The sequence below is a fragment of the Chiloscyllium plagiosum genome, chromosome 6, assembly GCF_004010195.1.
Source record: "Chiloscyllium plagiosum isolate BGI_BamShark_2017 chromosome 6, ASM401019v2, whole genome shotgun sequence".
Classification (NCBI taxonomy): domain Eukaryota; kingdom Metazoa; phylum Chordata; class Chondrichthyes; order Orectolobiformes; family Hemiscylliidae; genus Chiloscyllium; species Chiloscyllium plagiosum.
In genome coordinates this window covers 74,235,207-74,262,121 of record NC_057715.1, presented here as the reverse complement: position 1 = coordinate 74,262,121, position 26,915 = coordinate 74,235,207, and the positions used below count along the sequence as shown (strand labels likewise).

At 39.9% G+C, this 26,915-nt stretch overlaps 2 protein-coding genes across 4 annotated transcripts in view; one reads left to right on the top strand and one right to left on the bottom strand.

Annotated features, from left to right (window-relative positions):
• atm (ATM serine/threonine kinase) overlaps positions 1-9,084 on the bottom strand; it is a 165,957-nt gene extending 156,873 nt beyond the window's left edge. For 2 of the 3 annotated variants that reach the window (XR_006311919.1, XR_006311920.1), the window contains exon 1: positions 8,943-9,051. The gene's annotated coding sequence lies outside the window, so the exon portion shown is untranslated. Of the gene's footprint in view, positions 1-8,942 lie in introns of all 3 variants that reach the window. The other variant, XM_043691843.1, reaches the window with a different exon arrangement.
• Positions 9,085-9,146: 62 nt separating this feature from the next.
• npat (nuclear protein, ataxia-telangiectasia locus) overlaps positions 9,147-26,915 on the top strand; it is a 42,932-nt gene continuing 25,163 nt past the window's right edge. The window contains exons 1-9 of the mRNA XM_043691844.1: positions 9,147-9,392; positions 11,979-12,097; positions 16,290-16,350; positions 18,443-18,515; positions 19,545-19,588; positions 19,867-20,118; positions 22,153-22,234; positions 23,285-23,396; positions 25,010-25,101. Coding sequence (XP_043547779.1) covers positions 9,206-9,392; positions 11,979-12,097; positions 16,290-16,350; positions 18,443-18,515; positions 19,545-19,588; positions 19,867-20,118; positions 22,153-22,234; positions 23,285-23,396; positions 25,010-25,101 — 1,022 coding nt within the window. The 5' untranslated portion in view covers positions 9,147-9,205. The remainder of the gene's footprint in view (positions 9,393-11,978; positions 12,098-16,289; positions 16,351-18,442; positions 18,516-19,544; positions 19,589-19,866; positions 20,119-22,152; positions 22,235-23,284; positions 23,397-25,009; positions 25,102-26,915) is intronic.

Sequence of the window (26,915 nt, the reverse complement as noted above, 5' to 3'; positions counted from 1 at the left end):
TTGTTAGTTACCACCAAAAAGATATTTAAACTTTAATTGTAAGTTGGTGAGGAATGGTTCTGAGTGAGTAGAACTTGATGCAGATTGGGACACATGCAGCATGGTTTCAGACAAATTGAAAATTATGGTGACCAGAAGATTGGAAACCTGCTAAGTAAGCAATGAGTCTTGAAACCATAAAGAGATCTTTAAGAGTTTCAGCATGGATGGAAAGATTGTAGGCTTGGATGCTTACATCAGGGAGCTTGGTTTTCAAGGCCCAATGAATGATCATAGTTTATTGAAAATAAAGAACTGCTTTTATTTGATTAACACAATCCTATATGGTCAACACAGATCTACAGTTCCAGTTTATTTTTAAAAAACAAATAAGTCTCCTAATAATCCCCTCAAGACCACTGTAAAACATTTTAGATCCCAAGCATGGAATTTCCTCTCTGAACCCCCTCGATCAACCCTAAAAATGCTTAACAGAGAGTGTGTCATACAGCACGGAAACAGATCTTTCAGTCCAACTTGTCCGTGTCGACCTGACATCCCAATCTGACTTAGTCCAATGAGCCAGCATTTGGCCTGTATCACTCGAAACCCTTCCTAGTAATCTAGAAGCATTTTAGATTTTGTGGTTGTACTCGGCTCCATCACCTCCTCAGGCAGCTCGTTCCAAACAGACACCATCCTCTGCATGAAAAAGTTACCCCTCAAGTCAGTCTTTATTTCTTTCCCTCTCACCTTAAACCTGTGCCCTCTGGTTTTAGACTCCCTCGCCCCAGGAAAAAGACTTTGACTATTCACCCTATCCATGCCTCTCATGATTTTACAAACCTTCATTTCCAGGGGAAAATGCCTCAGCCTATTCAGCCTCTCCCTATAACTCAAACACTCCAGTTCATGAAACATCCTGATAAATCTTTTGTGCAACTTCTCAAGTTTGACAACATCTTTGCTATAGAAGGGTGACCAGAATTGTACGAAGTATTTTAAGTGTCCTCAATGTCCTGTACGGCCTCAACATGACATCCCAAATCTTATGCTTGATATTCTGATCAACAAAGGCAAGTATCCCAAATGCCTTCTTCACCATCCTGTCTACTTATGATGCCACTTTCAAGGAAATGTGCATCTGCACCCCGAGGTCTTTTGGTTCGGCAACACTCCCCAGGGTCCTACTAATAACTGTATAAGTCCTGCCCTAGTTTGCTTAACCAAAATGCAACATCTCTCAGTTATCTGAATTAAACTCCATCTGCCACTCCTTGGCCCACTTGATCAAGGTCTTGATGTACTCTGGGGTAACCTTCTTCACTGTCCACTACACCACCTATTTCAATATAATCTGTAAACTTACTAACCATGCCTTCAATATGCTCATCCAAAACATTTACATAAATGATAAAAAGTAGTGGACCCAACACTGGCCCTTGTGGCACACCACTGGTCAGAGGCCTTTAGTCCAAAAAGCAACCTTCTACTACCACTTTCTATCTCCCACCTTCAAGCCAATTTTGTATCCAATTGGCTAGCTCCTCCTGGATCCCATGTGATCTAACCTTACTAAACAGTGTACCATGTGGTACCTTGTCAAATGTTTTGCTGAAGTCCAGATAGACAACATCTACGACTCTGCCTTCATCAATCTTCTTTGTCACCTCTTAAAAAGTTCAATCAAATTCATGAGACATATTGACTATCCCTAATCAGTCCTTCCCTTTCCAAGTGCATGTAAATCCTGTCCCTCAGAATCTCCTACAACAACATACCCAACCACTGACGTAAGGCACACGAGTCTGTAGCTCCCTGACTTTTCCTTAAAACCTTATAGTGGCACCACATTAGCCAACCTCCAGTCTTCTGATACCGCACCCGTGGCTGTCGATGATACAAATATCTCAGCAAGGGGCCCAGCAAGCTCTTCCCTAGCTTCCCACAAAGTTTTGGAAAACACCTGATCAGGTCCCAGGGATTTATTTACATTTATGTGTTTTAAGACCTCCAGCATTATCCCTTCTGTAATATGAACTCTTTTCACAGAGTGTCATAGAGACATACAGCACGGAAACAAACCCTTTGGTTCAACTCATCCATGCCAACCGGATTTCCTAAAATAATCTAATCCCATTTGCCAGCACTTGGCCCATATGCCTCTAAACCCTTCCTATTCATATACTCATCCATATGCCTTTTAAATGTTGTAATCGTAGCAGACTCTTTCATTTCCCGTGGCAACTCAATTGATACACACACCACCCTGACTGTGAAAAGATTGCCCTTAGGTCCCTTTTAAATCTTTCCCCTCTCACCTTAAACCTATGCTCTCTAATTCTAGACTGCCCACCCCATGGAAAAGACCTTGTCTATTTATCATATCCATGACCCTCATGATCTTACAAACCTCTATAAGGTCACCCCTCAGCCTCCGACGCTCCAAGGAAAATAGCTCCAGCCTATTCAGCCACTCAATTTAACTCAAATTTTTCAATCCTGGCAACATTCTTGTGAATCTTTTCTGAACCTTTTGAAGTTTCACAGCATTCTTCCTATAGCAAGGAGACCAGAACTGAACACAGTATTCCAATAGTGGCCTTTCTAATGTCCTGTCCTCTCAATTCCTATACTCAGTGCACTGACCAATAAAGGAAAGCATACCAAGCACCTTTTTCACCACCTATATTCCCTCGACTCCACTTTCAAGAAACAAAGAGGATTGATGAGGGCAGAGCGGTGGATATGAACCTTCATTCCTGAAGAAGGGCCTGTGCCCGAAACGTCGAATCTCCTGTTCCCTGGATGCTGCCTGACCTGCTGTGCTGTTCCAGCAATAAAGTTTCCCCTTTGTTCAGCAACACTCCCAGGACCTTACCAATAAGTCCTGCCCTGATTTGCCTTGCCAAAATGTAGCATGTCACATTTACTTCAATTAAATTCCATCTGCCACTCCTCAGCCTATTGCTCATCTGATCAATATCCTGTTATGTTCAGAGATAACGTCTTCGCTGTCCTTCGCTATACTTGCCATTTTGGTGTCACCTGCAAACTTACTAAATATATCTCCTATGTTCAATCCAAATCATTTAAATGAAAAAAATTAGCGGATCCAGCGCCAGTCCTTGTGGCACACTGCTGGTCACAGGTCTCTGGTCTGAAAAGCAATCTTTCACCATCACCCTCTGTCTTCTACGTTCAAGTCAGTTCCATATCCAAATAGCTAGCTCTCCCTGTATTCCATGTGATCTAATCTTTCTAACCAGTCTACTATGAAGAACCTTGTTGGACACTTTACTGAAGTCCATATAGATCATATCCACCGCTCTGCCCTCATCAATCCTCTTTGTTACTTCTACAAGAAATTCAATCAAATCAGAGACATGATTTCCCACACCATAACCACGTTCACAATCCATAATCAGTCCTAGCCTTTCCAAATATATGTAAATCCTGTCCCTCAGGATTCCCTCCAACAACTTGCCCACCACCAATGTCAGGCTCACCGGTCTATTGTACCATGGCTTTACCTTACCACCTTTCTTAAATGTTAGCCAACCTCCAGTCTTCTGACACCTCATCTGTGTCTATTGATGATACAAATCTCTGCAAAGGGTGCAGCAATCATTTCTCAGCTTCCCACAGAGTTAGGGTACACCTGATCAGAGGATTTATCCACCTTTAATCATTTTAAGACGTCCAGTACCATTTCCTCTGTAACGTTCATTTATCTATGTTCTCTATCTTCCGTATCCTTCTCCACAATAAACACTGATGCAAAATACTCATTTAGTATCTCACTTATCTACTGCAGTTCCACACACAGGCAGCCTTGCTAATATTTAAGGGGCCCTATTCTCTCCCTTGTTTCCCTTTTGTCCTTGAAATATTTGTAGAATCCCCTTGGATTCTCCTTGACCCCATTTGCCAAAGATATCTCACGTTCCCTTGTTGCCCTCTTGATTTCCTTCTTAAGTATACTCCTGCAGGCCTTCCACTCTTCTGGGGTTTGACTTGATCTCTGCTACCTACTCTTGACATAGACTTCCTCCTTATTCTTGACCAATACCTTAATTTCTCTAGTCATCCATCACTCTCTATACCTACCAGCTTTGCCCTTTACCCTAACACGAACATAATGTCTCTGGAGTCTCGTTATCAAGTCATCACAATTTATTTCCCCAAGTTCCCAAGCTTCCAGGGCCTTCTCCACAATAAATACCAAGGCAAAATATTCGTTTAGTACTTCATCCATCTCCTGTGTTTCCACACATAGACTGCAACGTTATCTTTAAGGGGCCCTATTCGTTCCCTAGTTACTATTTTGCCCTTAATGTACTTATAGAATCTCTTTGGATTCTCCTCAACTCTATCTCTTTGCCCTCCTGATTTCTTTTAGTGTACTGCCCTTCTGTTCCTGTCGGCATTCATTTGATTCCACTTGAATTTGACCAGAGCCTCAAATTCTCTCGTCATCCAGCATTCCCTAACCTACCAGCCTTGCCCTTCACATTAACAGGAAAATACTGTCTCTGAACTCATTACCTCATTTTTAAAGGCCTCCCACTTCCCAACAATCCCTTCATCAGTGAACAACCTCCCCCAATCAACTTTGAAAGTTCCTGTCCAAAACTGTCAAAATTGGCCTTACTCCAATTTAGACTTTATCTTTTTGATCAGTTTTATCCTTTTCCATATCTATTTTAAACCTAACAGAATTGTGATCACTAGCCCCAAAGTGCTCCCCCACTGACATCTCATTCACTTGTTGTGACTTATTTCCTAACAGAAGGTCAAGTATTGCTTCTTCTCTAATAGGAGCATCCACATACTGAATAAGAAATGTTATTGTATGCATTAACAAATTCCTCCCCAGCTAAGCTTTAATACTTTGATAGTCTCAGTCTGTGTTTAGAAAGTTAAAACCCCCTACCATTATAATTCTTCTGTTCTTGCAAATATCTGAGATCTCCTTACATATGTGCTTCTCAAATTCCCGCTGCCTTTTGGGGAGTTCTATAGTACAAATAAGGTGATCACCCCTTTCTTATTTCTCACATCTACCTGTATAACTTGACTGGATGATGTCCCAAGAATATCCTCCCTAAGTATAGCCGTAATGTGGTCCCTAACCCAAAACCCTACTACCCACCCCACCCAACCAATACCTTGCCTGCCTTTCTATCCCTTCTATAGCATCTGTATCCTGGAACATTAAGCTGCCAGTCCTGTTCATCTCTGAGCCACATTTCCGTAAAGCTATGATATTCCAGTTCCATGTTCCCAACCATGCCCTAAGTTCATCTGCCTTACCTGTCAGGTCCCCTTCCAATTCAGGTGGAACGTGTCCCTCTTGTATAAGTCATTTCTACCAAAGAGGTGCTAATGGTCCAAAAATGTGAATCCTTGTTTCCTGCATTAGCTCCTCAGCCATGCATTCATCTGCTCTATGCTCTTACTCCTACTCTCACTAGTACAAGGCATTAGCAATAGCCCAGACATTACTACCCTCAAGGACCTACTTTTTAACCTCCTGCTAGTTTTATTTGCGATTCTATTCTACATTAACTCTGCAGAAGTTCAGCCCTTTGCCTACCAAAATTGTTGGTACCAAAATGCATGATGATCTCCTGCTGCAATCTCCCCTTTCAGAATAATCTGCACCCTCTCCAGAGACATCCTTGACTGTAGCACCAGCAAGGCAACACTCAATCTGATGTCTTGCTGAAACACGTCTCTGCCTCCTATTATTTAGAAGCTGACGAACCACTCAATATAGTAGAGCCAGTCACTCTAGCGGAAACCTGGTTGTCAATGCTTTACTCCTGTAAGAGACCACCTCCCCATTACGGTGTCCAAAACAGCATGCCTGCTTGAAATCAGGATAGCTATAGCAGACTCCTGACTACTTCTCCTACCATTCCTAGCTGCCAAACATCTACCTGTGGTGTGCCCACCTTCCTGAAACTGCCATCCACCACACCCCATTGTATTTGTTTCCTTCTCATCCCCTCTAAGTCCTTCATCTTTTTGAGCTGGCAGCAAGTATCTTATGCAATGGCATCTGGCAATCTTTGCTGGTGAGTTTGTATCAGACATACAAGATCTGAGAAAATTATGTACTTGATCTTGAAGTTTGCTCATATCTTGGTCATTATGGTGCAGCCAGTCTTATTCCTTCTGTTTAAGAAATGAAACTCAGATATTGTGCCTCAACTAAAATCCATTGATACTTTGAGAATCTTCAAGTGATATGCTTCAGGATATCAATAATTTCTATGGCTAATTTGTGTTCCAGTTCTTGTCTCTTGGCCATATCTTCCTCTCTACAGTGTTCATTAACCTGATCAAGGCTTTTGACAAAACAAACAGGGAAAGTCTACGGAAGATTCAGTAGAATAGGTCTGTCTCAAAAGATGATCAATGTCATTCACTGGTTTTACGATGGCATGGTGGTCAACATGATCCAAATGAGTATGGCATCAGATGCCTTTCCTGTCATCAAAAGCACCAAGTTAGGCTCTGTATTGGCTCCAACTCTCAGTCATGTTTCAGTACATGCTCAAAGATTCTAACACAGAGTACACATTTAATTCAGGACAGACTGCAAGGCCATCAACTTCCAAATGCCCAAGGCTTACACAAACGTTACTAAACTGCTCACGAAACAAAACTTTCCACTGTACTTAGGTACATATGACAACAACAAATCAAATCAAAATAAATAAACAGCTACTAGGTCAACTCTTGTTCATGGATGATTGTGCCTTCACAACAAATACTCCAGAAGATATTCAGTTATTTGTTAACCACTTGTGCTAGCCTCAGAATACTTTTACCTGACACTAAGTCTGAAGAAGACATCATGTATCAAGCCACCACTGGCCACAAATTCCAAATTACTATCGCAGTCACTATCAACATAGGACAAACAGGAAGAAAACTGACGATGGCACAAACATCAGTTCGTCACTGCCAGACATGACAAGTACTCTCTCATTTCCACCCACACAGACAATGTAACCATCCCAGCACAGGCAAAACACAGACACGAGAAAATTCCTTGAAGCCTGACACTCCAACCAGAACTCAATAAACATATTTAACTGGACCCCATATACAAACCACTCAGATACAGAACCAGAAGTACCAGAAACAGAGACACATAAATACAAGGCAGGATAGACCACCAATGCTTCACCGCAGGCACTTCATCTAACAACGTGATGAAATATCTGCAGAAAAACACACCAGCTCGCAAACAAATCTACGACCTCACTACCAACAAATTGTCCTCTGTTCAGTACGACATTTTACTGTTCTGGGAGTACCTTTTCCAGTAATACCATGCTTAAAGACAAAATCAATCAATGCTTTGCAAAAGGAAGTTTAGTGCTTGATAGAAGAAGTCAACATGGAGGTGGGGAACCACACCTTTACTGCTGAACCCCCTACCCTGCTATCATCATTTAAGTCATCTTGGACTTGAAACATTTACACCGTTTCTCTTTCTCCAGCATGCTGAGTTTCTCCAGCATTTTGTTTTTATTTCAGATTTCCAGTATTTATGGTAGTTGACTTTTAAACTTCATCTGTGGCCTGGGACTCATCATTAATCTGACTTTGGTTGGCTGTCAGACAGGCAGCATCAACAGCCAATGCCTCCCATTGATTCTTCTGGTCCATAGAGTTAGCAGTCCTGGGATCCATGGTCCCAAGGAATGCTGTCCTTTTCCACTTATGGTTTTAAGTGACACTGAGTATGGTAAGACTCCTGTAAAAGAGGCAACATGTGGTTCTCACCAGCTCAGATCCCCTTTCTTCCACCATCTCTATTAAATGGGCGGCACGGTGGCACAGTGGTTAGCACTGCTGCCTCACAGCGCCAGAGACCCGGGTTCAATTCCCGACTCAGGTGACTGACTGTGTGGAGTTTGCACGTTCTCCCCGTGTCTGCCACAATCCCCGTCCTCCCACAATCCAAAAATGTGCGGGTCAGGTGAATTGGCTATGCTAAATTGCCCGTAGTGTTAGGTTAAAGGGGTAAATTTAGGGGTATGGGTGGGTTGCGCTTCGGCGGGTCGGTGTGGACTTGTTGGGCCGAAGGGCCTGTTTCCACACTGTAAGTAATCTAAAAATGCTGTTTATGACTTCTGACTGACTGAAATGGGGTAGGTTGTTTGGGAACGTATTGAATATCCTGGGGGAGTTCATCAGGAATGTGCAGACGTGAAGTCGAGGTGTCAGATGGCGAGCACAAATCTCCACCTTAAAAATCACACAACACCAGGTTATAGTCCAATAGGTTTATTTGGAAGCACGAGCTTTTGGAGCGTCGCTCCTTCACCAGGTAGCTGTGGAGCAGGACCATAAGACACAAAACTTATAGCAAAAGATTAGAGTGCCACACAACTGAAATGATATATAGAACAAACCTAGACTGACGTTACGTCTTTCATCTTTTAGAATGGGTTGCAGTTTCAGTTCATTAACATATAAATTCCAGAACTTTTTAAAGTTACGTTATCTTGAGAAATTACGTATTAATATGGGAAAGCTAGTGCTTCCAAATAAACCTGTTGGACTAGAACCTGGTGTCGTGTGATTTTTAAATCTGTTCACCCGAGTCTAACAGCAGCTGCTCCACATCATGGCTTCCAAGGACCAATATTACCGCCCCCACCCACCCCCCAAATGTGGCAGAGCCTGCGGTCATTCAGAAACCGGAGGGGCTGCATGAGGGAGGCGGGGGGGAAGAGCCTCTACTCCCGGTGGACAATGTTTTGGTCTAACCAGCGACCATGCTGACCTTCCGCTTGGCGCGAAACCCTTATCGGAGCCCAGCGAATCAAATTGTGATGATCGATAAGAAGATACCCCAGAAGCGGATTATTTATAAAATCATGGCCAAACACCGTGCGCGCCCACAGTTCAGCCAATATCTCTTTAACAGAACTCACAGCAACAAAAATCCGTACTGAACTCTGGGTCTGCATCAAACTTCATTTAAACGCGAGCCCAGGCCATGAGTCAATACATGGAAGTCGGTGCCGCTGTAAACGTTCTCCCAGTTTACAGGTTGAGGTCTGACCCGCCCCCCTCCATCTATTCACACACATGCGCGGATACCAGGTGGCTGTTGGGACGTGTAGTCCATTCGGTTCATTCGCAGCTAAACTACAACTCCCATGTTGCAGTCTGCCCCGCGCCTGACTTCCGCCGGATGCTGATCCGGGAGAAGTGCTGCGTTGTTTTTACGCGCCATTTTCAGCTGGAGGACCAGTGTCTGATGTGGTTGAGCGGCGAACGGCGAGGGAATCTTGGCCGCTCCTCCCCGGTCCCCCCCTCACTCCTTGGGGCTGATTCGGTGAACATGTTGCTGCCGTCAGACGTAGCACGGCTCGTCTTGGGTAGGTGGAGCGGACACGCGGCCCGGTGGGCCGTCTCTGTCCCCGGGCGGCGCAGGGCCGCTGATGGGGAAGGCGTTAGACCGACAGCGGGCAGTACGTGGTAGATTCAAGTGGGTGGGATATCACCCGCTGCAGCTATAGTTACCTCTTGATGAAGGCGTTTTAATTCGCTACCTTCAGTGGTAACTTCTTCAAAGTTTCTGTTATAAAATTGAATCACAGTCAGTACAACATTGCGGTTGCCGCTGTGGTTTAATTATTTTCGAATTACAGGGTCGTTATCTGTGCTTGACAGCCCCAACAATCTCTGACATTATGTCGATGTTGCTTCATATAACTTTAGAATATGAATGATGTTTTAATCTGCTTCAGGAGCAGGCATTTAAGGTCAACTACAAAGAGTAGTGGCAACATCGTGACTGCGGATATTGTGTATAAATCACGCCTAAGGCATGGGATGGATTTTTGTTTTTGTGTGGTAGTTTTGTACCTAGTCGAATGATAAATACCTGAAATGAAATGGAATCCTCTACCAAGAATTTCAAATCATTATCCTTACAATTCTATTAATGAACCACATCGGCTACTTACATGACAGTGTTATCCTGGGATGCTGTGGAGCTGCTGGACTCAGTTATCAAATGATTGATTCTGTAATTTGGCTCTGTTCATTTGATGTCTGTTTTACTTTGCAGCTTTTCATTCTGAAGCTGCCTTCTTTCATGCTGAAATTCAGCTTCATTTTCCACACTAAATATTGAAACTCAGAATGGTGATTATTAATTTAATCTTGAAAATAAGTTAGTAGTCATCCATTAGGCAGATATGAGAAACTCTTCAGGGTTGGTGTGCTGAGCAGCAGAGTTGCTAAAACATGGTTCTTCATCCCCAATCATCGTCTGAAAATATAACTAATGCAAATAGCTCTATGTTTGCAGTTAACTCCTTACAGAGGCAAAATACACACTTTATTGTCCTTTAAACACTATACAAAAGAAACAATTTCTTTCATAACCTTGGATTTTTTGAGTTTTATTGTGAAGTACTTTGAAACGTAGTTACTACTATACATAAGATATGTACCAAACAATGTGCGCACTCAACCCTGGAAATCATGTGGGATATGGAACAGAAATCTATTTATTTTAATTATATTAGTTTCTTTTACATTCAAGTAAGAGGGCAGGTGTGACTTTAGTTTAGTATCTTATTGGAAAGTTGGCAACTTGAAAAAGATAGCGCACTCTATTTGTAAAATAAAGTATCCGTCTAGATTGTATCCTTGTACCTAGAATACGGCTTAAGCCAAGATCTTTTGACTTGAAGGTGACTGTTCTTCTACTGAGCTAACACTTAAAGATTGTTATAGTTGCTGATCTAGATTAATGTACCAAGATAAACTTAGTGAATTTCTGTGTATGTTATCAAAGCTACATACAAGTTTCAATTAGTCTATTGAAGAATGAATAAAATGGGGCAGAATTGTGTAACCTACTCCCAACCAATTTGTTTTTAATGTTCAATATTAGAGCATATTAGGAGAAATTAATCTGATTTATGTTAATGACCAGTAGATTCATCATAGAATAAATGAAGCAAGTTGTTCTCTATCAATTTGGCATCACTTAAGAACAATAAGTATCATTGCATGGCTAGATGTTTTTCTCAGGTCACATGGATCGAATTCAAAAATGTGCTCAAATCCTTATTGGTAAGAAAAGGAATTGTATTTTGAGTGATGTGATGGGGATAATTTACGTGGCAAGGACATATAAAATGATCTTTAAATGAGAGACAATGGCACATTTTACAAAGCTGCATTAATTCATTGTACATAGTTCATTTCTACTTTTGTGCAAAGCAATGTATTCAAAATGAAGATTTGTATAAGGTAGAATTTCAATCCTCAACATCCAAGGGTGAGTTTCTTGAATCTTAAGCAGCATATAAATTTATTGCACAGCTATCAGCTATTAAGTCTTGTGTAGACTTGGGAAATGGGGAAGACACTGGATAGTTGTTGGAGAGGTTGTGGGGTCATGATGCGATTGCAGCAATTAGTAACAGCTTAGTGTCAAGCAGCCAGAAGATTCCTCCTTTTGAAAGCATTGCAAGCATTATTTCATTTAGTGAAAGTGTTTGTCCCTATATCACAACCTTCTCGTCTCACGTAACTCATTGTATATATGACGAGATATATTGGATAATGGCACAATCCGACCAACTGCTGTACTCCATCTGAATGTTGTCTGTCTGAATATGGTTTAATGTGTAGTTTATAAAGAAATACGTTTTTGTCTTGTTTGAAAAATGGATTTTGGCTACTAATGCTTGTACTTCAAAACAAGCTCATTTGCTGAAGTTTTTCACAATTCGTAAGAGGGGAATTTCCCTATGAAGAAAAATCATGACTGAAAGATCTGTGATTTGATCTTGATTCTGAATTTCCTTTCACTTTTTTTTATAGTAGAAGCCTATGCTTCGTTTTTTTTTTAACTGCTAGAATGTCTGATGCATCGTTTATTTTAAAATATCACTTCAATGCATAGGTTATTGACAAACAACTTTATTGTGCTTTTCTTGTAGGATACCTGCAACAAGAAAAGCTTTCTAATACTTGCAGAACCTTTATATTGGAAAGTGGAGATCTAAAGGAGTATGCCGAACACAGTACCGAGGATGGGCTGGTGCCTGCTTGTTTACTGGTATAGAATGCATTGTATAATTTGCGTTATAAAGTATTGATGGAAATCAAAGGCCCATTTAAGGACCTCTCAGCAGACCTCCCCCATAATAAATCAGAAGGAATTTTACCACACCATCCCAAAAAAAAGTTGAAGCAGTCCCTGACACAATGCCTGAAGATGAATAAAGCTCCACTTTTTATTACTTGGGCCTACATGTTCAAGCAGGATGTGTCTATGATAACTTGTATCTTTATCTCAGTGGGCAAATCCTTGTATGCAGACAGCCTAAGCTGAAAACTGCAGTTTTTCAAGTGTGCATTTTTCTTTACTATTTCTCAAATATTTAATTTGCAAGTTCATTCCATGTGTTCATAATGAAGAATTACTATCCTACAAGTCATTAATTTTTTTCCTATTTTAAACCTGTCGTCTTTTTATTTTTGAATTAACATTCTAAACTTTTCCACTCTGAGGGTCTTGGCCTTTTAAAATCAGCTTTCACACATGTCTTTTTCAAGCTTAAAAACCCAAGTTCCCCATATTTCCTCCTTCAAGATCTTATTCTGTGCTTCAGTCTCTTCTTTGATTATCAGTGACCAGAGCTGGATATAGAACTTGAGACATTATAAAGGAGTGTACAGTTTGGCCATTCCTACTGATGTGTTTTTCTATCTTGACTATAATGAGTGATTGTCTAGCTGCTTTGTTGATTGCTGTTCTTTGGGTGATCGATAAAATGACAAGGTCATTTTAAGATTATTGATGATTTCATTTTTCATGGAGTATGTGTTGCACTTTGTCCTTCAGTGAGCAAGACTTGACTATAAAAGCTTTGAAATATACTGACGAGTTATTACCGCACTTGTTTTAGAATTTAAAAAAAACAATCTTCCTTCTCAGATATGTCACTAAAAATATGTAACTTATAAATCAAAGTCTCCAATCTATGTAATCAAATCTGTGTTGTGCTAATGAGATAGACTTAATTTGCTAATTAGATTTGATTTCTCAGTTGGACATTGTGAAAGTAAAGATTTCTGTGAAGCTTGATTTTAGATTTTATAAATGTTAAACTGTACTAATTACAATTTTGTCAATAAGTATACATATTACTTGCACAGTTGTTATATTTTGAGGAAAAAAAATTCTGTAAGCTGTACCATCTGCAATGCAGAAAATCATTAAAGTTCCTGAGTCAGTTTCCAAACCTACCACCACTGCCATGTAGAAGGACAGGGGCACTTGCCATGTGAAACATGATTGCCTGCAAGGTCTCCTTCAAGTCCACTCACCATCCTGAATCTGCAGTCTGTGTTCCTGTCCTGCGTATAAATCTTGGAACTTCCTAACAGTAATGTCGGTCTATCTACACGAAATGAACCACAACAGCTGACTAAGGTAATAGGAAGGAAATCTGTGAGCAATAAATGCTGGCCCTGCAAGAGAAACTCACCTCTCATGATAGATTTTGAAAAATATACCAACAGGGATCTGTTGAAGTTTGTTAAAAAGCTGTCACTTTAAAAACCTACTTGTCTCATTCATTATGGAAATTGGTCATTTATGATTCCAGAAAAAGTAGTGATGACTTTTGCTACAATTTTTACACTAACCTTTTATACTACAAAATCCAGCTGTTTACAGGAGGAATAATTTTAAGGTAGTCATGGAGCTGTACAGCGTGGAAACAGACCCATTGATCCAATTCGGCCATGCTAACCAGATATCCTAAATTAATCTAATCCAGCATTTGACCCATATTCCTATAAAACCTTCCTGTTCATATAGCCATCCAGATACCTTTTAAATGTTGCAGTTGTACCATCCTCCACCATTTCTTCTGACAGCTCATTCCATACATGCAGCATTCTGCATGGAAAACGTTGCTCCCTTTTAAATCTTTCCCCTCTCGCCTTACACCATGCCCTCTAGTTTTGGACTCTGCTACCCTGGGGAAAAGACCTGTACAGCCACAACATGACCTCCCAACTCCTATACTCAGTTGACTGACCAATAAAGGCAAACATGTCAAACACTATCCTGACTAACTGCGACTCTACTTTCAAGGAACTATGAACCTGCCCTCCAACCTCTCTTTGTTCAGCAACGAGCCCCCAGATGATACCCTTAAGTGTATAAGTCGTGTCTTGATTTCCCTTTTCAAAATGCAGTACCTTACATTTATTCAAACTAAAGTCAAGTTGTCGCTCCTCGACCCAACGGTCCATCTGATCAACATCCCATTGTTCTCTGGGGTACTCTTCATAGATGTCTACGACACCAGCAATTTTGGTGTCCTCAAAGTTACTAACGGTATCTCTTGTGTTCACACCAAAATTATTTATACAAATAACTAAAAAGCAGTGGTCCTAGCACTGATCATTGTTGCTGACTGCTGGTCACAGGCCTCCAGTCTGTAAAGCAATCTTTCACCACCAAGCTCTATTTCTTATTTTCGAGCCAGTTCTGTATCAGTGTGGCTAGTTCTCCCTGTGTTAACCTTGCTAACCAGTCTACCATACAAAATCTTGTCGAACACCTGACTGTAGTCTATATACATCACATCCACTGCTCTGCCATCTTCAATCCTCTTCATTAGCTTTTTAAACAAAAAACTTCAATCAAATTACTGAGACACAATTTTCCATGCATAAACTTTACTATCTCTAATGAGTCCTTGCCTTTTGAAAGACATGTAAATTCTGTCCCTCAGGATTTCCTCCAACAACTTGCCCACCACCATTGTTGTCATGCTCACGTATTCTATAGGTCTACAGTTCCCTGGCTTTTCCTTACTGCATTTAAGTCTCATCATGTTAGCCAGTCTACCGGCACCTCACCTGTGGCTATTGATGATACAAATATCTCAGCAAGGAGTCCAGCAATCGCTTGGTGTGCTTCCCACAAAGTTCTAGGGTACACCTGACCAGGTCCTGGGACTTATCCACCTTTATGTCATCCATCACCACCACCTCTGTATGCAAATCAAAATGTCATATATATGTGACTTCAAGTAATGAAAATTTTATCAATTGAAATACTGAATATTGGAATTGTTTGGCAGGGTTGCCAAGCATGTAGCATTTATTTGAAGGAGTTATCCAATTGTTCCCACTCCTCTGCTCCTTTTCCAGTCTGTACTAACCATGACATATATCTGCATTAAATAATTATCTTCATTTCTCATTTTTTGCCAAGTATTTTAAATCTACTTCGTGCAAGTCTCAATTTTAGTATGCATTATTTGGGGCTCTGTTTTGTGACCAAAAAAATTTGGTTCCCTGCCATCCCACTTCTCTCTCCTCTTGCTTTCCTGCTCTGTTCCAATGTATCTTAACATAATATTGAAGAATAGTACCGTGTCGCCAGATTTTCCATTGGCCACTTGCCTGTTCTTCCAGCATAGCTGAAAGTTGCACATTAAGACCTTGGGACTCCCCATTGTTGGAAGTTCAGTAGGAACTGCCCAGGAAATTAAAGATTCTATTGGGCGATTTCTCTCTGCTTGGAACTTTCTGAAAGTATCTATTTAAATTCAGAGGGTTCTGATGACCCTATACTTGCCTCACACACTCAACTGCACCTTTTCCTGACCTGATACTCCCTCTTTCACTCAGGATCCACCCCCCTCCACAACTCTGGCCCTTCCTAAAGGAGGCCTATTTAGTGGAATCTCCTCAGAAATGCCACCTATTCTTTAGTAATGAAGAGAGGGTGGAGTGCCAATTTATGAGAGACTGCCGCTCTTTGGAAAGTCCAACCGCGCCATTCTGGATTCATCGTTCAGAAAGTTTCACTCAGAATTGTTAACCATAGTTTTTTTTTCTGACTGCAATGTTTGGTAATGTTTCTGTCAAACCTATTTACATCTCTTCTAGTTTATCTTTTTTCTTTTGTTTCATTATGATTTGCATCATGAACCCCTCTTTGTTAGTGAATCTGTTTATGTTGCTATCTTATATCCCTTTTGTTCTTCCCCACCTCCCATTTTTCCCTTTTCTTTTGCTTAATATACAGTACGTTTCTAACTTGCTTCAGTTTTGGGGTATCGTCATTAACATGAAACAGTGACTCTGTTTCTCTCTGCCCAGATTCTAATTGACCTCAGGAATATTTGTCAGTTTCTATCTTTATACTTTGGTTACACTGTCCGACCAAAGTTATTTGTAGTTTCGTGTTGTTTATTAATACTGAATTTATTCTCTTTCAGTCACTTTTTGGAAAAAACTTGAAAACTATTCTTAATGAGTATGTGGTTATGAAAGCAAGAGGTAAGCATAGCATGTGCTCTGTACGCTTGGGTTCTATGAAAGTGTTTTCTCATTTATCTGATAATTGCAGCTAATAATTTCTCCTGTAGCTTTGGGTAATCAATGAGTACAACAAAGAATTGACAATAAAGAACATAGAAGTGTTGAGATACAATGTGTGCAAGTTGTGGTGAAGAATGATAAAGTAGATCTAAAAGGAAGCTGGAAGAATCAAATATCTGGGTAATACTGTTCTGTAACATTCTATAACATTAGTACATTCAACATAACATATTGCATCATTATACTACTATGATCTCCAAAGACCAGTAACTTTTTTAAAGTTGATAATTTAAAATTCCAATTACTTGACAAACAGAATAAAGCTGCGAGATTCTTCAGTTTTGAACAGAAATGTTTTACTATACAAAAATCAACAAAGCAAATGTATAGTGCTATCTATTTGATACTCAAAATACAATTAACATGAGTTATTGACAAATTAACAAGCAATTTGAGGTCGAATATAAACTACAAATTGCACATTAAATGGCAGAAACAACTAAGACAGACCTTACAATTTGAAAATTTGGTTTGAAGTCCACTCATTTTGCTGATTATATTCAGCCAATCCAATCTCAAGGCCCTTCAAAGTCTTGACTTCCTCAACAGGATTTGCATTTCCACAATTCTCAGTTTTTCTTGGAGCTGGTTTTTAATAGTACCACCAACCTCCAATGCTTTATGTTCGCCAGCTGAGTGGGATTGTTCTCATTTGATTTCAGACATAGCTATCTAGTACCTTGAACATCTCGAGCAGTGGTTGTTCTTCCCATACCCAAGGATCCGTTCATAATTGTGCCCTGGTCATCCATGTGCCTCATCAGTTTTGTGATATCACAGGATGCCCAACACTGTTTTGCATTGTTGGGCATCCTGTGCATTGTTTTTATTTACAGCAGTTTGCTCTGCTTAAACAATGAAATGGCTAAATTTATCTTCACTTGCAGTCAAACTACATTCACTTCTAACCTCTTGTATGTCTGTCAGTTGAGTGTGGAAGAAAGCATGCAGAAGGAAAACTAAAGAGAAGGCAAGTGATAGGGTAGGAGACAGGACAGATGAAATGACAAAAGGTTTATTGGAGAAAGGTATATAAAGAAACAAATGATTTGTCTAGAGGAGTTGTATATGGCAGTATCCTAAAAAGGAAAGCAACTAAAGGAAATAAGGGACAAGTGAAAAGAAGAAAAAATCCTGTTTTGGCTTGGTGTCAATTTTTTGATGCAGTTAAGTTTCTGTGCAGCATGTCTTCATTAGCACAATGCAAGTAGATGTTGTCCAGAACTGTACAAGAATAATTTGGTGAGAAGTTATTTAGAGGACATTTTTTTAAAAATAAGTATACTTTTTAAATATGATTCTGATAAATCTTTGAACACTTGTATGCTTCAAAGTTTTTTCAGTAGGGTTATTCCATTCTTTAACATGAAATCTGAACTGGCATGTGTTGTACCAAAAGCATAGGAATTAGGGCAGGTAAAAATGAAACTACTCCCTTCTCTTAGTCATAGAGATGTATAGCGTGGAAACAGACCCTTTGGTCCAACTCGTCCATGCTGACCAGATATTATAAATTAATCTAGTCCCCTTTGCCAGCACTTGGCCCATATCCATGCAAATACTTCCTATTCATATTCCCATCCAAATGCCTTTTAAATGCTGTAATTGTACCAGCCTCCACCACATCCTCTGGCAGCTCATTCCATACACTTACCACCCTCTGCGTAAAAAAGTTGCCCCTTAGGTCCCTTTTATATCTTTCCCCTCTCACCCTAAATCTATGCCCTTTAGTTCTGGACTCCCACACTCCAGGGAAAAGACCTTGTCTATTTACTCTTTCCATGTCCCTCATGATTTTATAAATCTCTTTAAAGTCACCCCTTGAAGCAAAAATGAGAATACCTTGCTCCAGCACTCTCGCGATAGACTTTGAGTTCTTGGTTTAATTATGGGCCCTGTAGAGTAGATTCTTCTGTCCACTAATCTCAGTAGAGATGTCCAGTTTCTTTTGGCAAGACTGAATTTTTATCCTCCTCTTCCCTTTTTCTAGATTCAATGCCAGAAGCACCTGCAGTGTTGCCATCCCTTTGGAAGAAACTGGAGTACACACTTTCCCAAATTAGGTAATTGTTGCCTCAACTAAGACTTATACTAGTTATTATATTTTTAAATGAAATATTGGCAATTAGAATGCGCCGTCATGTTTGTAGAAAACTCTCAAAGCTGTGATGAAATACTTGAAGTCAGGCATGAGGTGTTCACATGAAGCATGCCCATTAATTGCGATATTATTCAATGCAAAACAAAATTCCCTTTACATCATTCTAACAAATGTACTTCCATCCTCAGTACAACACCTTTATGTCCTGCATCTGGGCCAGTTTAATGTAAATTATGTAACCATCCACTTCCATCAGGAGCTGCATTGAGATCAGCCAAACTGAAAGTACAAGAGGACCATTTAAGAAAATAACCCGAGCTTAAGAGTTAAAAACATCTGCATGTTGCATTCTGTCATGGAGTTAGTCTAAATATGCAAAGTTGCTTCCAGGGGAGGTGATGGCATTTATGTTATGGCAATGATGTTATCATTGAACAGTATTTTCCAGAGACACAGGTAACATGTATGACCTGGGTTTGAATCCTGCCACAGCAGATGATGGAATTTGAATTCAATAAATGTCTGTAATTAAGAATCCAGTGATTACCATGAATACATTGCCGATTGTCGGAAAAACTCATCTGGTTCACTAATGTCCTTTAGGGGAGGGAACTGCCATCCTTATGTGGTCTGGCCTACATGTGACTCCAGATTCTCAGCAATGTGAATGACTCTTAACTGCCCTCTGGGTAATTAGGGATGGGCAATGAGTGCTGGCCTAGCCAGCAATGCCCTCACCATATAAAATGATTAAAGCAGAAAAAAACTATTCCTCCTGACCACTTCTTCCCAAATATTCTTGTTTACGGATATCTATTTTGTCAGATTATACACCTGGAGTAGAGGCACTTTCTTAGAGGTTGCAGGTCCTTGAATGTGACTTGAAAGCGTTCCCAGTTGACAACATCAAATACTGCACTGGATTGACCAGAAATGTAATTGAGAGGTTTCTTATTACTGTATCTAACTGCTGTATTTATTTTACTTCCAGGAGTCTGCAACAGAGCTCTGTAGCACTTGCTACAAACCAGAGAGGTATTTTTCATAAAGTATTTTGTATGAAATAATTTTGATCAAGGCTAACATTGGTCAGACTTTTTCATGTGTTATAATTTCTCTGCTTTCTTTCATTTCAGGTTAGTTTCTACATTCATTTCTTGATGCACAATAGAGATAGTGATAGCAATAAATGTCTTGGAATTTTAATTTTAAGTACATTTTGTCAGTATTCATTTCATAGCAGTTTACCGATTTATGATTGTCAAGGGGATATTCAACCCTCTTTTAAAATAAATTAATCTTGTTTCCCGTAGCTCGCACCAAAAATGCTTTAAGTGAATTAAGACGACGAGGAAATTGTTCAAGGCAGGTGACCAGGGCTAACACCAGCCTCCTGTCAATTTCTTCACAAACTGAGCAGAGGATTATTAAACCTCTTCCTGCAAACCCAGTTGTAATAGCACATGGCCCTGGAACCAGTCCAGTTATTCCACAACCTCGACCTGATGTTTGTGCAAACCAGAACCGTTCACAGGATTTTAGTCGTTCTGTTGCCAACCCAAATGGTAAGTAGGTTAATTTTGGATTTTTGATATTCATTCTTGGTCATTACTGTCCAGTCAGCAATTATTTCCTATCCTTAGTTCTTGAGAATGTGTTGGAGAGTTGCTACCTTGAAACGATGCAGTCCATGTGCTTGAGATAAACCCACAATGCCGTGAGCAGGTTTGGGAGGGTGAGGTAGTTCCAGGGTTTTCACCCAACATCGATGGAGGAACAAAGGTATATTTCCAAATCAGGATGGTGAGTGGCATGGAGGAAAACACAGGTGGTGGTGTTCTCAGTGTATCTGTTGCCCTTGTTCTTCTAGATGGAAGTGGTCATTGGTTTGGAAGGTTTATAAGGATTTTTTGGTGAATTTCTGCAGTTCATGTTGTAGTTTGTACACACTGCTACTTCTAAGCATCAGTGATGGAGAGGTTGGATGTTATGATACTCAAGCAGGCTGTTTCATCCTGAATGGTGTAAAGCTTCTAGTGTTGCTGAAGCTGCACTCGTTCTATCCTAAGTTGTGCCTTGTGGATGGTGGGTAGGCTTTGGGGAGTCAGGAAGTGAGTTAATCGCTGTAGTATTCCTAACCTCTGACCTGCTCTCGTAGTCATATAATGAGTTGATTTGAGTTTTTGGTCAATGGTCATCCCCAGGATCTTGATAGCGAGAGAAATTGGAATGTTGAAATGTTTACTTCATGGATGGAATAGGTTTGATTTGTAGCTTAGCTGTCTATAATGTGGCTGTCAACTTGGTTGTTTCCAAACTATTCTAGGTGCACTTAACTCTAATGTAGTGTGGGAGAGAAATCAGGTGGTCTTAGTGTCCTTGAACTAAACAGACCAAATTCAGGCAAGGTCTCCACTTCAGATGACCATTAAGTGACTCCACCTGGAAGTAGTTGGTTGTGATTAACTGATCAAGGTTTAGTTATGTTGACATCAGTTCATTGAGCATATCCATACTAACTTTTTTCCTTCTTGACTGCAGTCTTGATGTGTACTTGTCAAATTTTGCCTTTGTAATAAGGCATGTATCTGAGCACTTGTAAGATGGACTCAAGGTTACATTTTGGTGATCTGTATTGACTTTTTAGAAAGCTTTAATCTTATAGTGCTACGAATGGCATCTAAGGGCTTAATTTACAAAGCTTGTATGCAAGATACAGTTATTTTTAAGATATAAGCATGTGAATTAGGAGTAGACAGTTGACCTTTCAAGCCTGTTCCTTCATTCATTAAGAATATGGCTGATCTGATTGTAACCTCAACTCCACATTCCTATCTAATCCTGAAAATTCTTCACTATTGCTTACCAGTCATCGATCTACCACTGCTAGAAAAATACTCCAAGACCCTGTTTCCATTGCCTTTTGAGGAAGAGTTTCAGTCCTTTTTGAGGGAAATTGCTTCATCTAGTCTTAAATAGATGACTGTTAAACAGTGACCTTCAGTTTTAGATTCTCCCACAAGAGGAAATATCCTTGCCACATCCACCTCGTCAAGACTCCTTGAATCTTAAATGTTTCAATCAAGTTGCCTCTTTTCTAAACTCCACCATGTGCCCATCCTTTCCTTATAAATCACCTGCCTATTCCTGATGTTGACCATGTCACCTTTCTCTGACCTACTTCCGAAGCATCTGCATCCATCTTCAAATAAGACCCAAACTCTACGCAGTATTCTAAATGTTCCATGCGTACTCTGTCTAAGTGAAGCATTGCTTCCCTACTTTTGTACTCAATTACCTTTACAGTAGACAAGAGCATTTTGTTAGGTTTCCTAATTACTTGCTGTACCAGTGTGCTCCACTTTTTGATTCCTGCACTTGGGCACCCAGATCTTTCTGACAATCTCCTTTATTAAACATATTGGGCAATAACTATTTACAATCCCAACTATCTTGTATTATTATTGGGATGCCTTCCATGTTGCAATGTTAGATGCTTTGTGTGGTACAGGAAGGCAGACCAGACATGAGCATTTTACACAATGATTCAATGGAAGCAGATTTGTATTAGTGAAAATAGATGTTCTGTTTTTATTTAGGTGATGCTCTTCACATTGTCGTTCCTGGACCTTATGACAGAAGATTACAACCCGAGCATGTTTCTCCAGGGAAACGGAAATGGTAACAAAGCTGCAAAATCTCAAATTGATTGACTTGTGAACGAGGAGGAAGAAGGCCACTTGGCATCTCAGGCTCTGCCATTCAGCAAGATCGTGACTATTCTAATTGTAACAAACTCCACGTAGCACTTGCCCTTGATAACTTCTTACACCTTGCTCTGTCAAAAATCTATCTACCTCTGATTTTAAAATATTCAAGGACTTTGCTTCCCCAACCTTTTCAGGAAAACGTTTCAAAGACTCATTACCCTTGAGAGGAGAAAATTTCACCTCATTTCTGTTTTAAATGGGTGACACTTGATTTTTAAACAGCTCAGATTAAAGTGAATGAGATTGGCAGTCATACTCTGGCATCAATTGAGAATTGATCGGAAACAGTAGGAAGGCATGGACCTTTTTTGGAGTAGAAGATGGTAACTAGTGGGTTTGCCAGTTATTTGCAATAAAATCAATGATTTAGATGAAGAAATTCAATGTAGTACTGTCAAGTTTGCTGATCAGGATTCCTCCAAATTTTGAGGGTGAGGAAGAAGTAACATGACTTCATGGTGATTTCATCAAGTTGACTGATCAACTTGTTAACTGGTCAACAGTTAACCATGTCAAATGCAGTATGACATGGTTAACTGTGTTTCCACTTCATTAGGAAAAAAGCAATTGGCAGGGCATCATTTAAATGGTGATAGATTGGGAAATGTTTGACTATAAAGGAACCTGGGTACTCAATATGTACCAGTCATTGAAAGAAAGTATGCTTGGGTAGCAATGCATTTAGGAAGGCAGAAGGCATTTGGACCTTCGTTACGTGGAGGTTTGAGTCTTGGAGCAAGACCATCTTTTTCTCTCTCTGTTGTCCATTCCTAAAAGTGCCTAAAAATTATAGCTGTGTTCCAGACCCCAACTGATGAGCTGCATCTAAAACTCTTGACTTTGGCGCAACAATTATTGCCATTCAATCCTACTTTGAACAAACTTGTATTTCATCACAATTTTCATCTGTACATTTGATCCGTATTGCTGACTTTTTTATGTCTTATTTTTCCTGTTTTAGTGATTCCCCTCGCAAAAGAGGTAGCTTTGTATCAGGACCGAATTCTGTTCCCAAAACTGCAGAGAATGAAGTAGAAGAAGGTCAAGTAGAAATTGCTGTTGAAAGTTTTCCAGTAAGTACCAAAATAGCCAAGTGTCTAAAAGTCAGCCAAAAGGCGGCTTTTCTTCGTAAAGTTCTGCTTGTCCAAATGTCAGATGGTGTTCACAAGTACATAAATTTAGCTAGTGAGCCAAAGTGCGAATCATAGTCTCTTAGTTGTTTGAAAGAAGACAATCACAAAGGACAACTCCATTCAATATCATCATTTACACAATGAAATTGATAATTCCTGTTTGTCTTATTTGAGAATGGATAATTCTGACCTTCCAAGTATTCATCTTATGAATTAGTAACTGCAAGAAAAGTCTCAGCCTCATCCCTTTTGCACGGTTTGGAGAGTTGTAATTTTGCAAAAGTTAAAACACTGCTGTCCCCTTTGCCCCTACTGCTTGATCCATTTGAGAATTTGGAAGATAACATTGAAATAGTTAGCTTTAGATTATGGGATTCTCCTAGTCAGTGGATATATGTACCAAATAGTACATAAACTCTCATTCGATATAGTACAGTTATGATTCAGATGCTATTATGTGCTGGAAGTTGATTTGTCAGTTCTGTCAACTGGATGGTGTCTTTATTGATCCCACTGCGATGAACGTTCTTAACGTAATATTGTTTGAGAACTTTGTTTTAAATTGAGAGCACAACACATTTTAAGTTGAAAATATATTTTTGTTGTGTTAAAAAGGGAAGAATAGTTTTTAATTTCATTTTAGATTTGTTCTGAGTGATACCAGGTAGTTTGGAGATTTGTTTACATTAATTTAAGTTCAATGTTTAAACCTTTGAGGTAAACTGTTAAGAATCAGAAAGGGAGAAGGCTGTTGAAGTGTCAGAGAGGAAGACGTCCCACAAGGCTGTGAAAGACATGAGTTTAAGGAATAATTGAAGTAATTTGTGAGCAGAGTTCACAGTGTAGTTAATGGTTGGAGGAAGGACTTGGATTAAGAAAAAAATATCAAGTGAATAAAAAAGGATTTGCCACAGAACTGATTTAGTTGTGCTAATTACTCTATCAAGCCATGTTTCATTCTAAGATCTGACTTGACCAGTATTAGCATCAACTGGGATAACACCAGCTAGGAATGTGTGGAGAGTGGGAAGAACCATCTAAACTCTTGTCTAATCACAAGTTAAAATAAAATCTTGTCAATGCCAAAATCACCTATGCAGCTGTTGCTACTGTTTGAGGAGGGAAAGAACTCTACTACCGTTCTTCAGCCTGTCCTACCTGTGACCATATGTTGATTTTTTTTTTTTAAATTGCCAAATGAACTGAACTAGCAAGCTACCATGTTGTGGGGGAAGGTCCAGCCTGATATTCAGAGTCAGAAAATAAATAATTATATTTCTGGCTTCATCCACATCCCCAGAATGAATAAACTTGCTTGGCTCACTGGCTGTTCACATAGATACCAAATTTTTTAAAAAAGCACTGAGCGGGGATCCAAGATGGCGGCGACCCAGTAAGACTGAGTCTATAGTGCTCCTCCCAATAACAAAAAAAAAGCACTGAGCTCAGCTATGATGACACTTCCCTCCATATGGAATTGGTAACTTGATCTTTTAAGTAGGAGTATGTAGATTGGCAATTAAGAATGGAGTTTGTGTTCTTTTTCTTTGCAGCAAAGAGTAATTGAAAATGCCAGAGAGAAAATCTTGAAAGATCGATCTCTACTGGAAAAACTTGCAGAAAACATAAATAAAGTTATGTTCAGGTAATGTGAATCTTTATTACATCACACTGAACTTGTCCTTTGTTTAAGTGATGACTGGTTTTGCCCATGTGCCATTTCTCGATTCCACAACACCAACAATTTGTGTTTATAATTGCTTTTTATAATTGCCAAAAAAAAGCTTGTAGACCTGATGTTTGGGAACAGTTTAGATTTTAGTAAAGCAGGACAAAGTTACTTAAGAGGGTAGAAAATGAGAGCTGGTGGGGAAGTAGCTGATTGTAAAAATTTCTGCATGTGAAGAGGAAAATATGACTGAAGACCAATATCAGGTCCCTTACAGTCAGAAACAGAGGAACTTCAAACGGAGACAGATGTAGATTAATTAAATGCAAGTTTTGGTTTTGCTTTTCTGAAGGAGGACACAAATAATGTTTGGAAACACGGTCTGATGAGAGGGAGGAGCCAAAGAAAATCAGTATTGGGGGAATGGTGATGGAGTTGAAGACCAATAAATCCCCAAGAATCAATCATTTACATTCCAAAGTATTTGAGGAAGTGACCCTAGAAATAGTGGATGCATTGATGGCCACCTTTCAAGATTCTATAGACTGGAACATTACTTAAGGATTGGTAGCTAATATAACCTCACTTTTTTTGGGAAAAAAAAGGCTAGAGAGAAAAGAGAATTATAGACTGGTTAGCCTGACATTGATAGTAAAGAAAATGCTCGAGCTTATTACATAAAAGTAGAGTGTTAGCATGAGCTGTGACGAGGATGTAGAGATGTTTGTGTGATTTGGACAAGTTGAGTGAGTGGGTGTTTTAAAAAAATTCTCAAGGTCAGGTTCGTAGGAGAGTAGTCTGACACAGAACAAACGACCAAGAGGCGAGTCTGCTAGAATATGAGCATTTTATTCCCCGCAGCGTCGCCACAACCAGGTCTCATACTTACAACGGGTCTGGCTTATACTCACTCTACATGTTACCGGAACTGGGAGCCGTCAGTTCTCGTAGAGCGGTTGCCAACAACCCACGCTCGGCGGTTAAACGTAACCCCGGAGCAGACTCACCGAACTGGAGACTTTTCCAGCTGATATACTCTTTTCCAGATATAAACATTCATGTGAACAGCAGAGCAAGGCTAAAAAACACATTCCATTCTGGTTACATACAGATAAGAAGATTCACACGGGGAGGTGTGTAATAAGATTCACACAGGACTAAGCAACACCTCCATTCCGGTTAGATTCACACATGTATTGGGACATAATTTTTAACCGTTTCACCACATTCCACTGCTTGGCCCAATACATGTGTTACATTATGATTCACACATGTATTGGGACATAATTTTTAACCGTTTCACCACAGTGGGCAAATACACAAAGATTAAATTTAATTTGGATATATGTGAGATTAATCCCTTTGGTATCAAAAACAAGAAGAACTAAAATTAGCTTTGTCACACGGTCTCATGAGTACAGTCAGAAGTTTACAAGTCGCCAGTTACAGCGCAATATTAGGTACAAAGGTTTTGGACAGATTTTTCAAAATTATAAAAATATAAAATCATAAAAATAAAATAGAAAAATAATGGAATAACAAGTCCAGGATTACAGTCCTTCCACTCCAGTGCACTCGGGCACCTAGCCTCCACATGACACTCGGAACAAAAAAGAAATTGCATGAATATTCAAAAGAAATTTCATCTTCTGAACAATAGGCCAGAAACACACATACAAGACTTTTGCAAGGTCCTGCAGCCAGAGGTCCTTTCTGCAAACACTGCTGCCACAGCCAAAGACCCTGAGCCCATGCTGCGGGGCTGCTGCAGCCAGGAGTCCTTTTCTGGG